This window comes from Phragmites australis, chromosome 24, assembly GCF_958298935.1.
Source record: "Phragmites australis chromosome 24, lpPhrAust1.1, whole genome shotgun sequence".
NCBI lineage: Eukaryota > Viridiplantae > Streptophyta > Magnoliopsida > Poales > Poaceae > Phragmites > Phragmites australis.
The window spans coordinates 5,591,256-5,604,767 of record NC_084944.1 but is presented as its reverse complement, the minus strand read 5'-3'; the positions used below and the strand labels follow the sequence as shown (position 1 = coordinate 5,604,767).

Below are 13,512 nucleotides of genomic sequence, written 5' to 3'. Positions count from 1 at the left end.
TTATAACTTCTAGCAATTGTTAATGTCTCAAATAAATTCTAAAAATTTGAAAAAATTCACTAATATTTTTCTTATGTGATAGACTAATTTCTAAAATTATTCTCAGACCTAGGTTATATGATAAAAAAATGAGTTCCTTCGTAATGCTAAAGAACTAGGAATTCAGCATCTCATATACCGAATATGGTAATATTTAGCACCTGACTATATTCGGCACATGAGGTGTCGAATATGGGCTGATCTCATCTTTTTCGGTGAACGGTGTACCAAAAATGAATTTTTGATAAATGAGATACCGAATACGTATGTTAAATTTATAAATACAGCAATATGCTATCTATTTCAGTAAATACAGCCACATATATTATCTATTTTTAAATTTTTACCGATACATTTTGGAAATATGTAAGAGCTCATCCGAACGAGATGGTCCCATTGAAGGAACCAAACAGTAAACAGGTGCGCACTCCCATACGAACTCATTCAGGATGGACGAACCAAACACATGCTTAATTACTTGATTATTATCTCTCCTGTCTGTCGTATTATGTTCGTTCTTAAATATATATTATTTTAAAATACATATAATTAAATTTTAGAAATTTTGATCGTTGATATACATAAAACTATCAGAATTTGACATATAAAAATAATAGTAGTGAATTTATCATAAAAATATTTTAACATCATCTAATTTTTATCAACTTTTATTACGACATAGATATAAAAATAATAACTAAATATATTTATCAGTGAATTTATCATGAAAAATATTTTGACATCATCTAATTTTTATCAATTTTTATTAAAATATAGTTATAAAAATAATAATTAAATATATTTATTAGAGACCATATTGATATATTAAACTATGAGTAAAAAATGAAAGCAGTATTAAATTAACGCACCCGAGTGCAGGATTACCAAGTAGTAGACCAATAGTTACCCACCTCTCCCCTCTCTCTTTGCGCGTTCGCTCGCTCCCTCGCTCTACCCCGCAAGTCGAGGCCTTCCGCTCCCTCGCTCGCTCGCTCGCTCCCTCCCCGCCCCGCGCTGCGACGGACCGGAGGCCAGCGCCGCGGCGACACTGGAGGTCTGGAACCCGCGCCCAGATCTGCGTCCGCGACGGTGCGTTGCTCCCCACTCCCTCTCTCTCGTCGCACGCCGCAATGCGGCTCCGCCTCGGCCTCGACGGCGGCGGCGGCGCCCCTGCTCGATCTGGTGCCGCCGTTTGGTCGAGCCCCGCGATGTCCCGGGAGACGCCGGAGGTCGCCCGGCGCAGGGGCCGGGGCGCTGCTCCGTTGGAGCGCGCGGAGTGGATTCGCGGGATGCAATCCGTGGTTGTGTGCGCGCTTGCGGCGATTTGAGTTCGGCCTCTGCGTAGCGGCGGCGGCAGCGGCTGGCAGTCCTGTCTCGCGGTTGCGTGTCGGTTTTTAGTGTTGGGATTAGGCCGGCCGCGCGTTCGCGGTTTGGTGGCTGCGAAATCTGCGATTTTTAATCTGCTTCTGCCCTCGCACCGGACGCACTTCGCTCTCCCCTCGCAGTCGGTGGCAGACTCTGCAGAGGTGGTGCCCCGTCGCTCTCGCGCATTTGAACCGCGTCGAATCGAAGACTTTTCTTTTACGTTTATGTTTGGGAGAAATTTCAGAATTTCATCCTCAATTCGAATGCCTCTATGGATTTAACACCCAATTCGTATACCTTTCAGAATTTAACACCGAGACTGCAAACTTCTTCATTTTATACTACGGTTAGCTATTGTGGATTGTTTTGCCCCTTTCTTCTTCTCTGACACCCTCTTCTCCTTCCTCCTTGCACCAACTCCGGTGGTGACCTTTTTCTTGCTGGTCGCCCTCCCAGCATTCCTCGAAAAGTTGCCACCATGCCCACACATGACCGAAGGCATTATTCACCATCTGCATCCCGTGCGCGTGCACGTGGTTAAAGATGCTCTCTTTGGATAAGTCACCAGTGGCTCCCATATCCTTGTACGGCGTCAGAAGCCTGGGGAGCAGTGGGCAGCAAGCAAGCTGGATTCAAGAAGTAGCGCAGCCTGAGCCAGCAATGAGCTCGCCTCGAGGAGCAGTGGCGAGCATAATAGATTGGGAGTTGTACAGCTTCGTCCATGGGAGGATCTCTGCCAGCACCATGGATGGGTCTCAGCATCGACCAGAGCTTGCACGATGCCGGCATCCCCGAACCACGCGTACTCGAGCGTGCCGCAGCAGTTGGGTAGGGAGAGGGCGCGCCGAGGATGATGTGGGAGATGCGGTAGGGTGCGGTGAGGTTGAGCAGCACAGCGAGGCGATCGTCCATCACGCGGCAGACCTCGTAGAATGCACGGGCGGCAACAGCAGGAGACGCGAAGCCGAAGCGGCGCGGGGCGGGCAAGGCGGAGCAGCGCTGCACCGAGCTTGTGGTCGGGTGACAGCGCGAGGGAGGCAGGTCTGGAACATGGAATGGGAGGAGAAAGGGGAGTGAAAGGGCGAGGGAAGAAGAAAAGGGTAAAACAGTCCACAATAACTGACGGTGGTATGAAATGAAGAGGTTCGTAGCCTCGGTGTTAAATTCTGAACGGCGTGCGAATTGGGTATTAAATCCGGAGAGGCATGCAAATTGAGGGTGAAATTCTGAAATTTCTTGTTTGGGAGACCGCCTAATCCAATTTCGTAATCCGTTCAGGAAAAAAAAATAAGTTTTTGCAAGCTTCCGTGCTGATGAACCGAATTCCAGGCCCGCCTGGTTGAATGGGAGGCCCCCAGATCGGAATCCTCGAGTAAAATAGCCCGGAAAAGGGAGCTTTATTTAAAGTGGTGGCGGTCTTGGCTTTCCTCTTTGCGATCTGTCCCCGACTTTACTCCTGCTGCAGTGCTGCATCTGTTTCTTTTTTACCTTTGAGCACAGAAAGCTGCTTACTTAGACTGGAAATTTTGATCCAGAGATGCACCGTTTAATTGCATCTTGTACAAGTCTTGGGGGGGTTTAGTGGGAGCATTCAATTCCTCCCAACGATTTCCATTCTTGGGGTACTTCCATCTTGGTTCCATTTTCACAGCCTATGTGTTTTCGGTTTGGCTTCTTGAATTGTCTTGTTGGTAGCTTCCTGCTTAGTTATAGCATCAGATTGGTTTGTATCTATCTAACGACTGGTGTTTGTCTCTGCAGATCCGTGCATCAAAGAACGCAAGAGTTGCTTTGGTCCTTTTTGAATCCTGAGGGCTGCGCTTACTAGAGGGCAACTACGAGTTAGGATCTGAGATGAGGGGGAGACATGATGGTGGGCAGAGCAAGAGGCCCATTGTACTGTGCTGCGTGATGATTGTGTGCCTATGCCTTCTCTTCCTGTATTTCTCGGGCTCCAATGGGCAGGTGGGGAGTGCCGCGTTTGAGTACGGGACCAAATTCTCGCGCTCACTTGGATGGGGCAGTGATGATGGCGAGGATGGCTCGGAAGAGTCCATTTTTGGGACTGGGGATGCGGATGATGTTAAGCCCAAGAGCTTCCCTGTAAGTTTCCAACGAGTGATCAGTCTTTATTTCTGGATTTTCTATCTGATTTTAATTGTTTGTTTTATGTTCAAAGGTGTGTGATGACCAGCACTCTGAGCTGATCCCCTGCTTGGATAGGAACTTGATATATCAGATGAGATTGAAGCTGGATTTAAACCTGATGGAGCACTATGAGAGGCATTGCCCTCCTCCTGAAAGGCGCTTTAATTGCTTGATTCCTCCACCACATGGCTATAAGGTCACAAGCTGATCTGACTCTTCTCTCGAAGTTTTCTTTTATCCTATGTAGATCCTGCCCCTGAGATATAGCTCACTTGACTTTGAGTTCATAGACTGACCATTTCAAATTTTCAACCTATCCTTTTAAGGTGAACTGCAGCAACTGCTTAATATTGTATATAGAGTGACACATACTTCATGTGATCAAGAATATGATTTCTTTTGCATGTAGACTATATGATGTGGTCGCGAGAAATGGTTATATTTTATTCATCGTCTTTTCATGTTAACATGTGCCCTGACCTTTTCAATCTATACTTCTCTCAAAATGGTTCTGTTTGATTGGATCCATTCTGAGCTGTACCGGACTCACGAAACTTGGTTGTTTAGGTTCCTATAAAATGGCCGAAAAGTCGTGATGTAGTGTGGAAAGCAAATATTCCACACACTCACCTTGCAAAAGAAAAGTCGGACCAGAACTGGATGGTTGAAGCAGCTGAAAAGATAAAGTTTCCAGGTGGTGGAACCCATTTTCATCATGGAGCTGACAAATATATAGCAAACATTGCAAATGTAAGTATGTTGTCTTGACTCCTCTATAATATTGTCCAGGAACTAAAAATATTTCAAACACATTTGAGCGTTATGCATTATGAAACTTTATTATCTGATTCATCTCTACTATTTGACAGATGCTAAACTTCAATGATAACAATATAAACAATGAGGGAATGCTTCGTACTGTTCTTGATGTTGGTTGTGGGGTTGCTAGCTTCGGAGGATATCTTCTTTCTTCTAATGTGATAGCGATGTCTTTGGCACCGAATGATGTACATCAGAACCAGATTCAATTTGCACTTGAAAGAGGGATCCCTGCATATCTTGGTGTTTTGGGAACAAAAAGGCTTCCGTACCCAAGTAGATCGTTTGAATTAGCCCATTGTTCACGCTGTAGGATCGATTGGCTTCAAAGAGATGGGATTCTTCTGCTCGAACTAGACAGATTACTCAGGCCCGGAGGTTATTTCGCTTACTCGTCTCCTGAAGCATATGCACAGGATGAGGAGGATCGCAGAATCTGGAAAGAAATGAGTGCCCTTGTAGAAAGGATGTGCTGGAAAATTGCAGAGAAAAGAAACCAGACTGTTATTTGGGTCAAACCTCTGAACAATGATTGCTACAGGAACCGAGCGCCTAGTGCAAAGCCACCTCTATGCAAAAGTGGTGATGATCCAGATTCGGTATGGGGTGTGCCAATGGAAGCTTGCATCACGCCGTACCCAGAACGTGAGTGTTTTTCCTGTTCCCACCATAGTCATTTAATGCTAAAATGGTGTACCCTCCTGGTTATCTTTTTCATGGGAAAAAACTTCCGTACTTGTCACTAATTGTAAACAAAGGAACAACACCTTTTCTTCTCTCTTTTCTCATACATGATGATTTTGAAATTCAGGCTGTAAATATATCAACTAAGTAGTTTCTGTGTTAGTTCATGGTCTTGTGGTGATTTTGCTTACATTGAGTAACACGATGTTTGATAGATAATTGATGCTGAAATAATTGTATCCTGTGATAGTTAGCCCCAGTGTAGAAATTCCCTCCTTTTCCATTCTTCACTTCACTTTCCAGGTAATTTTGGGATCTAAGGAAAAAAATGAGCAAGTGATTTTATGTTTTCAGAAATGCACAGAGATGGGGGAACTGGGCTGGCTCCTTGGCCTGCTCGATTAACGACCCCACCTCCCCGTCTTGCTGATTTTTATGTTACTGCTGACACATTTGAAAAGGATACGGTTAGTTGACTTTGTAATGTCTTTATGCATATGATATACCGTTTACATCCATAATTTTTTATTTGGGTCTTAAGAAATGCATAGAGGTTGCTGATATAATTCTTGCTCTATAGGAAATTTGGCAGCAAAGAGTAGAAAACTATTGGAGTTTGTTGGGCCCAAAGGTAAAACCAGACACTATTAGAAACATCATGGACATGAAAGCAAACTTTGGGTCGTTTGCTGCCGCACTGAAGGAAAAAGATGTATGGGTGATGAATGTTGTGCCACATGATGGACCGAGCACCCTCAAGATAATCTACGATAGAGGGCTGATAGGCAGCAATCACAACTGGTATGTGTCAACTAACGTAAAAGGCTTGCACTTATAAATTTTAGCTTTCTTATAATTGAATTTATACAGATAGGAGATGTCAGCACAGTGCCACTTTGGCATGCCATATGTTTTCATAGTAATTAAGCTTGGATATTAGCTCAGTTGGTAGAGCCTCTCTGAGAACTGGTTTTAGCGAATCTGGGTGCTCACAAAAAGTGGGTACCTCTCCGAGAACTGGTTTTAGCGAGTTTCTTGGCCAACCAGAGTTTGGTACTCCCCCCTTCGAGACGAAGCTAGGGGGATGTCTTCTCCCAGTGATCAAGTTTTTTTTTAAAAAAAAAAGATATTGAAGCTGTATGCTATATCTTGCGGCTATAGTCTGATCAGATTTTAGCACTAGTTGCAATTTGCAAGAGCACTGATGAAGTTTTATGATGAAACACTGTCGAACCTGCTACACTTGTTTGTTGTCATTGGCTGTGCTGACCTGTGCAACTGGAAGTTAGGAGATGAATTCCTTCATTCCTTTGTAAGGAGTGTTTCATTGTGAGAATTCTCTTTGGTATTATGACGCATAACATGTTCCTGTAGGGCGAACCTCATTAGAACTATTTTCTACTGTTCCAGCCCTGGTCTATCTAAAACTATTGTGCGGTTTTTGTTAAAAGAAATCAGTTTGTATTGCTGCGATGGTATTTGGCCAATATTGCTAATATGTCCTGTTTATTGGTCTATTCATCTAATAATGGTGGCGCATCATATTTGTCTATATTTTTTAGCTTCTCAAAAGTGCTGGACTATGCCTTGTATGTTGCACTCTTTGTTGTGGTATAGTAACTTAATATGCAGAGTTTAGCCATATGACCATGGACCTCAAGCTTGAAGTGCTTATTTAGGCTTTGAAAAAATAGCCAGCTCCTGAGTAATGCTTAATGGAGACTATATTCTCGAGTTGCATTTTTCTTGTTTCTTGTTTGAGTGAAACATTTGTAGCATTGGCGTTGCAAATGTTACTTGACAGGCACTCATCTGGTGACATTTAGACTTGTTGGATCTGATGTTTGCAGTTAACATTGTTGCTGTCAAGTTTTCCTAGAAGCAGGAAGATTGAGTTCTTGCCGTTATAATTTTACTCAAATCCAATAATGTGTTTGCAGGTGTGAGGCCTTCTCAACCTATCCTCGAACGTATGATCTTCTCCATGCATGGACAGTCTTCTCTGACCTCGACAAAAGAGGTTGCAGTGCTGAAGACCTGCTCATTGAAATGGACCGTATTCTTAGGCCGACTGGATTTATTATCGTGAGGGACAAGAGCCCTGTCATTGAGTTCATCAAGAAGTACCTCAATGCGCTTCACTGGGAAGCAATAACTGTTGTAGATGCTGAGCCCAACCCTGAATCAGAGGAGAGTGAAATGATCTTCATAATCCGGAAGAAGTTGTGGCTACCGGAAGCAGGCTCGCAGGGTTCCTCGTGATCTTTTCGCTCAAGTTCCCTTTGTGCTCCCAGCATCTGCAGCTCAGAAGTCAAGGAGTGAGGCTCTGCTGCTCCCCCTGATACGATTCAACACCATCACTCCTGAAATAGAGTTTGGTTCTTGATTTCTGGCCCCTCGTGAAAATAGATTATTTACCAGCATATGGCAAATATGTAGCAGGCTTAGATAAAAAAAACCTTTTTTTTTGTCTCAACATATACTGCAATTGATGTTTGTTCTCTAGTCTGGTTAGGAAATAAACATTCTTTTTTATTTTAATCTTGAGCTTCATTTAGGTGCTTCACGTCCATTTATTGAAGTCTGCTGTGGTAAACAGATTTTGTGTTTACTTTAAGGAACTTCCACTGTACACACATTTTAGTTATGAGTTTTTCCAGCCTCAAGGCTGCCGGTTATCCCACCGAATCTACTCATGTACAGATTTCTACTGGAAGAGTGTGCTTCCATGTGTAACGTTTAGTATAAAGCGATGAACAACTGAAGTAGGAATCGTAACGAAAATGATAAAATGCTGTTGTTTTTATAACATGAATCTGTTGTACATCAATTTTGCGTTTTGACAAAGATAAGGATGGCTAGTCTCTGCAACAGCAGCGACACCGAATCTGTCATTTGAATTGACCTATTTAGTGTGCTCGAACTGAAGGCAGATGTCAAGTACAATTGTATATAGACAGGCCAGTGCTCATGTAGCAAATCGAAGGCCGATTATCATATAAAAGCAGCTATTATCTCACACTACTTGCTACATGTAGATGAACAGATGAAGCGTGAGACTGCCTCAAGTCTCAACCATGATAATATCTACAGTATGAATCCTCCATAGTCCATATGATGCAGCCCCATCCTCTTATAGGAAATCTGCGCTGCGTAAAACGTATCACTTCCTTTCTGAAATGGTATGAACAGAGGGTGCTGCAGAGTTATAGCCAGTCTTGCACGTAATCACTAAGGTATTCCCTGCAGTTTGTCGCTTTATAGTGAAGAGCTCCCAGCTTCACATTGAAGCTGATCATGTTTGCTGCCATTGCTCCCAGGAGTGCAAATAGGATGCAGGTAGAAGTGCTGAATGCTTCAAGATGGTGACATTGACTGTTGATATCAGCCATAACAGATAGGGCAAACATCACCGTCATCAGATATTGCTGCCCTTGAATGCAGTTTTCATGGTACACAAGACCCACCTTTTTTGTTGATCCCCCTCTGCATTTACCACATATCTCCACAGCTGCATGTTCCATCCTTAAAATGGTGATATGTGCAACCATCTGAAACAAGTATTTCCCGGTTCTTGTCCCTTGAGATAAACTTGATTGATGAGTGGCATTCCATGCACATTCTAAAATTCTTTGAGATGCGTATTGGTTCATGGTCACGCGTGGAGATAAGCCCATAACACACCGCGAGCTTCTCTGTGTGGTGGCATGACAATGGATCAACTTCTACATTGCAGTATGGTTCAATATCTCGAGGAGGATACCCAGATTGCTCCATCCTAATAGTCAAGTCTTTCCATGTACTCAAAATCTTATGAATTGCAGGATGCGACAAATCTGCAGCCTCGAAAGAATGCACAGCTGTACCATGATATAACCGGCTGCACTGCCTCTCAACATGTAACCCTTGCTCAGTCATAGCATCCCTCACAGCTTCAGTGGAATCCCACAAGCCAGTGTCTGCGTATATATTTGAAAGCACCATGTAGTTTGAAGTATTATTTGGTTCAATCTCAAAAAGAGCTTTTGCTGCCTGCTCTCCAATCTCTAGATTTGAGTGTAGCTTACAAGCTTTAAGAACAGTAGACCATAGGCATGCATCCGGTTCAAGTGGCATCTTCTGAATAAGCGATAGTGACTCCTCCAGTAACCCGGCTGCTCCCATGATGTCAACCATGCAAGTATAGTGCTTTAAGGTTGGTTTTATGCCATATACATCTTCCATACTGTAGAAATAGCTCTGAGCTTCCTCCAACAGACCTCCTTGCTTACAAGCTAAAAGAAGTAAAATGAAAGTTATATTATCTGGTTGAATGCCAGACTGTTCAATATAATTGAATAGATCTAGAACATCCCTAGGCATCCTATGAAGCAAGTAGCAACTCATCATTGCATTCCATACTGCCATATCCTTTTGAACAGTGCTCTCAAAAACCGATCTAGCATCCTCAATAATACCACATTTCCCATACATATCTATCAACGCACTTGCAAGAGTAGCTGGGTAACCACCAGGCCAGCTCTTCTGGATGTAACTGTGCAGTTCTCTGCCATATCTCAATGACATTGTCATACCACACAACAAAAGAGCTATCTGTACTGTAACTAAGTTGGGATGCAAATTGGACTCGAGCATTTTGCCGAACAGCTTCAATGCAACTTCTGGCTTCCTGTTATGCTTGTAAGCTGCCAGTACACTGTTCCATGTGACAACATTCTTGTTCCTAATTGCCTGGAAGACATTAGCAGCAGATGTCATATCGCCAGTCTTACCATAAAGGTCGACCAGTTTGCTTGAAACAAAGATGTTTGATGTCAAACCATTCTTTAAAGCGTAGCAGTGTACTTCCTTCCCGAGACGATCTAACTTGAGGTCTGTCAACAACGAGAGGACACCAGTAATGGTTGTGCCACATGGTTGAATTGGGTTGCTATTATCAAGAAATGCCCAAGCCATTGCGTTTCCATCACTGGAACACTTCATGTATCTGAAAGCTTCCAGTGCATCTGTGTGAAGGCCATGTCGATGCAAACCACAAATTAACGCATTCATTGAGACCACATTCGGCTTCAAGCCGACATCAACCATGTGTGAAAACAGTTCATATGCTTTCTCTTTCTGCCCCTCTCTAGCATATGCAGCAATGAAGCTGTTATAGGTGACAATGTCAGGCTCCAATCCATCCTCCTGCATCGAGTTAAAAGCCTCCCACGCCTTGCCCATCCTCCCCTCTTTGATATATAATTGAATTAACTCATTCCACACAGTGACATTCTTCTCCTCCTCAATGGTGGAAAAGACAACTCTAGCATAATCAAATTCTCCGCACTCAGAGTACATGCTAATCAAAGATGCTCCAATGTAAACATTTAGCTTGATTCCATACCGTAAAACATATGAATGCAGCTGCTTTCCAATGCCTAATGCCTGCAAGCCAGCGCAAGCAGGGAGAATACTAGCCACAGTCACCGCATCAGGCCTCTCGCTCTCACACATCTCCTCAAAAATCCCCAAAGCCTCGTCATACCGTGCACTCTGCACGCATCCCGAGATGATGCAGTTCCATGAATTGACCCCCGGCTCGACACCTGTCAGGCGCATTTCGTCAAACAGACGCAGTGCAGCACCAATGTCCCCGTTTCTTGCAAATCCGGACACCAGCGTGTTCCAAGAAATCACGTCCGGTCGCACGCCGCTCTCTTGCATCTCTTCAAACAGGTCGAAGGCCTGTTCCAGCTCCCCGGCGTCGGCGTACGCGCCGACGAGCGCGGTCCACGCCACGACGTCGCGGTCGGGGAGCGATGCGAACGCGTTGCGCGCGGAGGCCACATCCCCGAGCGCAGCGTACATGGCGATGATCGCGTTCCCGACGACGGGGTCTCCGGCGAGCGTGGCCCCGCCCTTGGCAGCGAGCGCGTGGACCGCGGCGCCGAGGCGGGGCGCGCCCAGCCCGGCGCAGGCGCGGAGCACCTGCGGGAGGAGGAACCTGTCGGGCGCGGCCCCCGCGGCGCGCATGGCCGCGAACGCCTCGCACGCCGCGCTCCACCGCCGCGCGCGAACGCACGCGCCGACCTCGCGCGCGTAGGGCGCGGCGAGGCCCCGCTCCGGCGCGCGCGCGAGGCGCGGCGCCGCGTGCCTCTGACTCTGGGGCACCCCATCGAGCAGGTCGCGCCGCGCGTGGACCGGGGTCTGGAGGGCGCCGCAGCTAGGAGAGAAGACGGTGCGTGGAGGAGGAGGGGCCGGGGACGGCGGCAGCGGCATGGTCGCCATGGTTTTTTATGGCGTCAGTTCGGCTGAGCTCAGTGCCGAAACATTTTTTCTTTCCTCCCTTTCCTTTTTGGGTAGAGTATCGTGAGTGTGTGGAGCGTGCTAATTGGGCCTTGTGGGCTGAAAGTTATGCCAATGAGTGTGAGGAATAAATGGGCCTGGAAAAGTTGGGCTGGGCCAGAAACTGGACCCAATATTGAAACGAAAACGCTATTTATTTGTCGACAGAAAAATGAATGAGAAATCTATCAAATTTTTTAAGTACGATCTGTGCCAAGATCTGCCCTGCCTTCTTCCCTACGATGGCTCCAATGAGCTCGTCTTCTCTGACGAGGGCTATGGTTAGGGTTAAGATTAAGGTTAAGGTTAAGAATTTTGGGATTTGGGAGGATTTGTGGTCCTTGTATTTAGAAGGAAGCCCTAGGGAAGTTGCCGGCCTGGTGGTTGAGACGGTTGCAGGGGTGGGGCGGCGAAGTGGCGTGGTCGTAGTAGTTAGCAGTGGTGGCGGTGGATCCGACGACAGGGGTGTTGTTGGAGCCATGTGGGGAGGCAATGGCGACAGGGGAGCACAGGGAGGAGAAGTGGTGGCGGCGGAGTAGGGAGAGGGGCAGTGGAGGAGGGCGGGCCACGCCGGCACTAGAGACAGTGATGACGAGGCGGAGGGTGGTGGAGGCGGCGCATGGGGTGGGTAGGGAGGCTACGATGAGTGGATAAGGTGGGGAGGCGGCGGAGTGGATGAGGCGTGGACAAGGCTCGGGAGCCAAGAGGAGTTAAAAGAGGTGAGGGATGGATCTGTACCATTTGAGGTCCATTTGACGACCCAAAATTTAACAGATTTGATCCATCCAAATCTGTCAACAAACAACTAGTCATTCTCATATCGAAAACCGATAATCTATGCTATATAAAACATAAATTGGGTCAGTGTCATTTCTTACCGTCCTCTCGTCGCATCTAATAAAAACCTCTAAATTTTGAATAATTTACCATTTTTTATATCCATCATCGTCCTCCAGGCTCCCTGCATTATTACCGGCTACGGATATATAATTTATTTTACTAATGAAAATAAAAAAATTATGAGAAAAATTAGTGAATAATCTTCTCTTTTTTTTTCGGATCCCACCTGAAATCAAACTATAGCATTGCTCTCGACATATTCATTCGGCGATGCTCTCGTGACGTATCCATATCTCTATATCTTGAGTTTGTACTTTACCACATCTAATATTTATATTTTTTTTATAACGCATAAACATTTAACTAGTTCTTTTGCGTGCTTTTATTTTTCTATGGTTTAGCACGAGCACCGCTAAACTTTTGGATGAGCTGTACATATCAAAGCTACCTTTCGCACGGGTCAAGTTGATGCACAAACCTGTATTATTCTGCGATTCCGATGGGTCAGGTGTGGTCGCAGCTACAGACACTGTTTCAGTTGCAGAATCTGGACCGGCACCTCAGTTTGTAGCTGGAATTTTTTTGCTCCAGTGGGCAGTGGCTGCTGTTGCAATATTGAATCTCTTGCATTTGTTTCCTTCTCACAATGGCCATGCTCATGTGATCCAGGGGGACACCAAGTTGTGGGGAAAACTACTAAGAACATGCACGCATGCATGCATGAAGAAACATTCTCATGCATGCACCCTTCCTTCTACACTAGTACTACCTGAGACAAGGCCAGGTATCAGGAATATTTGCAAGTTGTGAGCCAGAGTGAGACAATTGTGAGAACGTACGTCCCAGATGATCGATCTTGCTCTCCTGACTCCTGATGCCTCATGTCTTTTGCTGCAAATTGCACTGGAACTTGTTCTTCAACTGTTCTTTAGATGGAGATCGAGTTGGAGACGATCGATCGACTACAAGCATCGTTAATGTACCTAGACATATATACGCTCTTTGCCTTAGCTGTTCTTAATAATGTATGCGTTGTCCTCCCGGATGCAACTAGCCAGCTGTCTCATCTCATTTCACGAGCAAAGTACGTGCTGCGTGCTTATCAGCTACATTTGCCAGTATTTGCTCGAATGGTATCAGTGAAACCCACTAGCAGAGCCAGAAAGAGAAAGCACGACATCTCCCATGGTCCTTAGAGTAGAGTGCATCCGCGGTTTTTAAATTGGTCCCGTGGTGTCATCCCTAATCTCTTAATATATATATATATATATATATATGTATATATATATA

The 13,512-nt window shown here is 45.2% G+C and overlaps 2 protein-coding genes across 5 annotated transcripts; one reads left to right on the top strand and one right to left on the bottom strand.

Annotated features, from left to right (window-relative positions):
• The first annotated feature begins 941 nt into the window (after window positions 1–941).
• LOC133907022 (probable methyltransferase PMT3) lies at window positions 942–7,632 on the top strand. 4 transcript variants are annotated; one of them, XM_062348995.1, is made up of 8 exons: window positions 942–1,128; window positions 3,166–3,507; window positions 3,584–3,748; window positions 4,120–4,302; window positions 4,422–5,016; window positions 5,410–5,522; window positions 5,636–5,856; window positions 6,996–7,632. In XM_062348995.1, the coding sequence occupies exons 2-8, from the start codon at window positions 3,259–3,261 to the stop codon at window positions 7,315–7,317; spliced, it is 1,848 nt and encodes a 615-aa protein (XP_062204979.1). In that variant the 5' UTR covers window positions 942–1,128; window positions 3,166–3,258; the 3' UTR covers window positions 7,318–7,632. The 4 variants fall into 4 exon arrangements, with proteins under 4 accessions (XP_062204979.1, XP_062204981.1, XP_062204980.1 ...); XM_062348997.1 differs by lacking the exon at window positions 942–1,128 and adding an exon at window positions 1,752–2,547; XM_062348996.1 differs by lacking the exon at window positions 942–1,128 and adding an exon at window positions 2,559–3,026.
• A 316-nt stretch (window positions 7,633–7,948) lies between these two features.
• On the bottom strand, window positions 7,949–11,391 carry LOC133907021 (pentatricopeptide repeat-containing protein At5g04780, mitochondrial-like). Its single transcript, XM_062348994.1, has one exon. It carries the CDS (start codon window positions 11,323–11,325, stop codon window positions 8,548–8,550), a length of 2,778 nt encoding a protein of 925 aa, XP_062204978.1. The 5' UTR covers window positions 11,326–11,391; the 3' UTR covers window positions 7,949–8,547.
• Window positions 11,392–13,512: the final 2,121 nt, after the last annotated feature.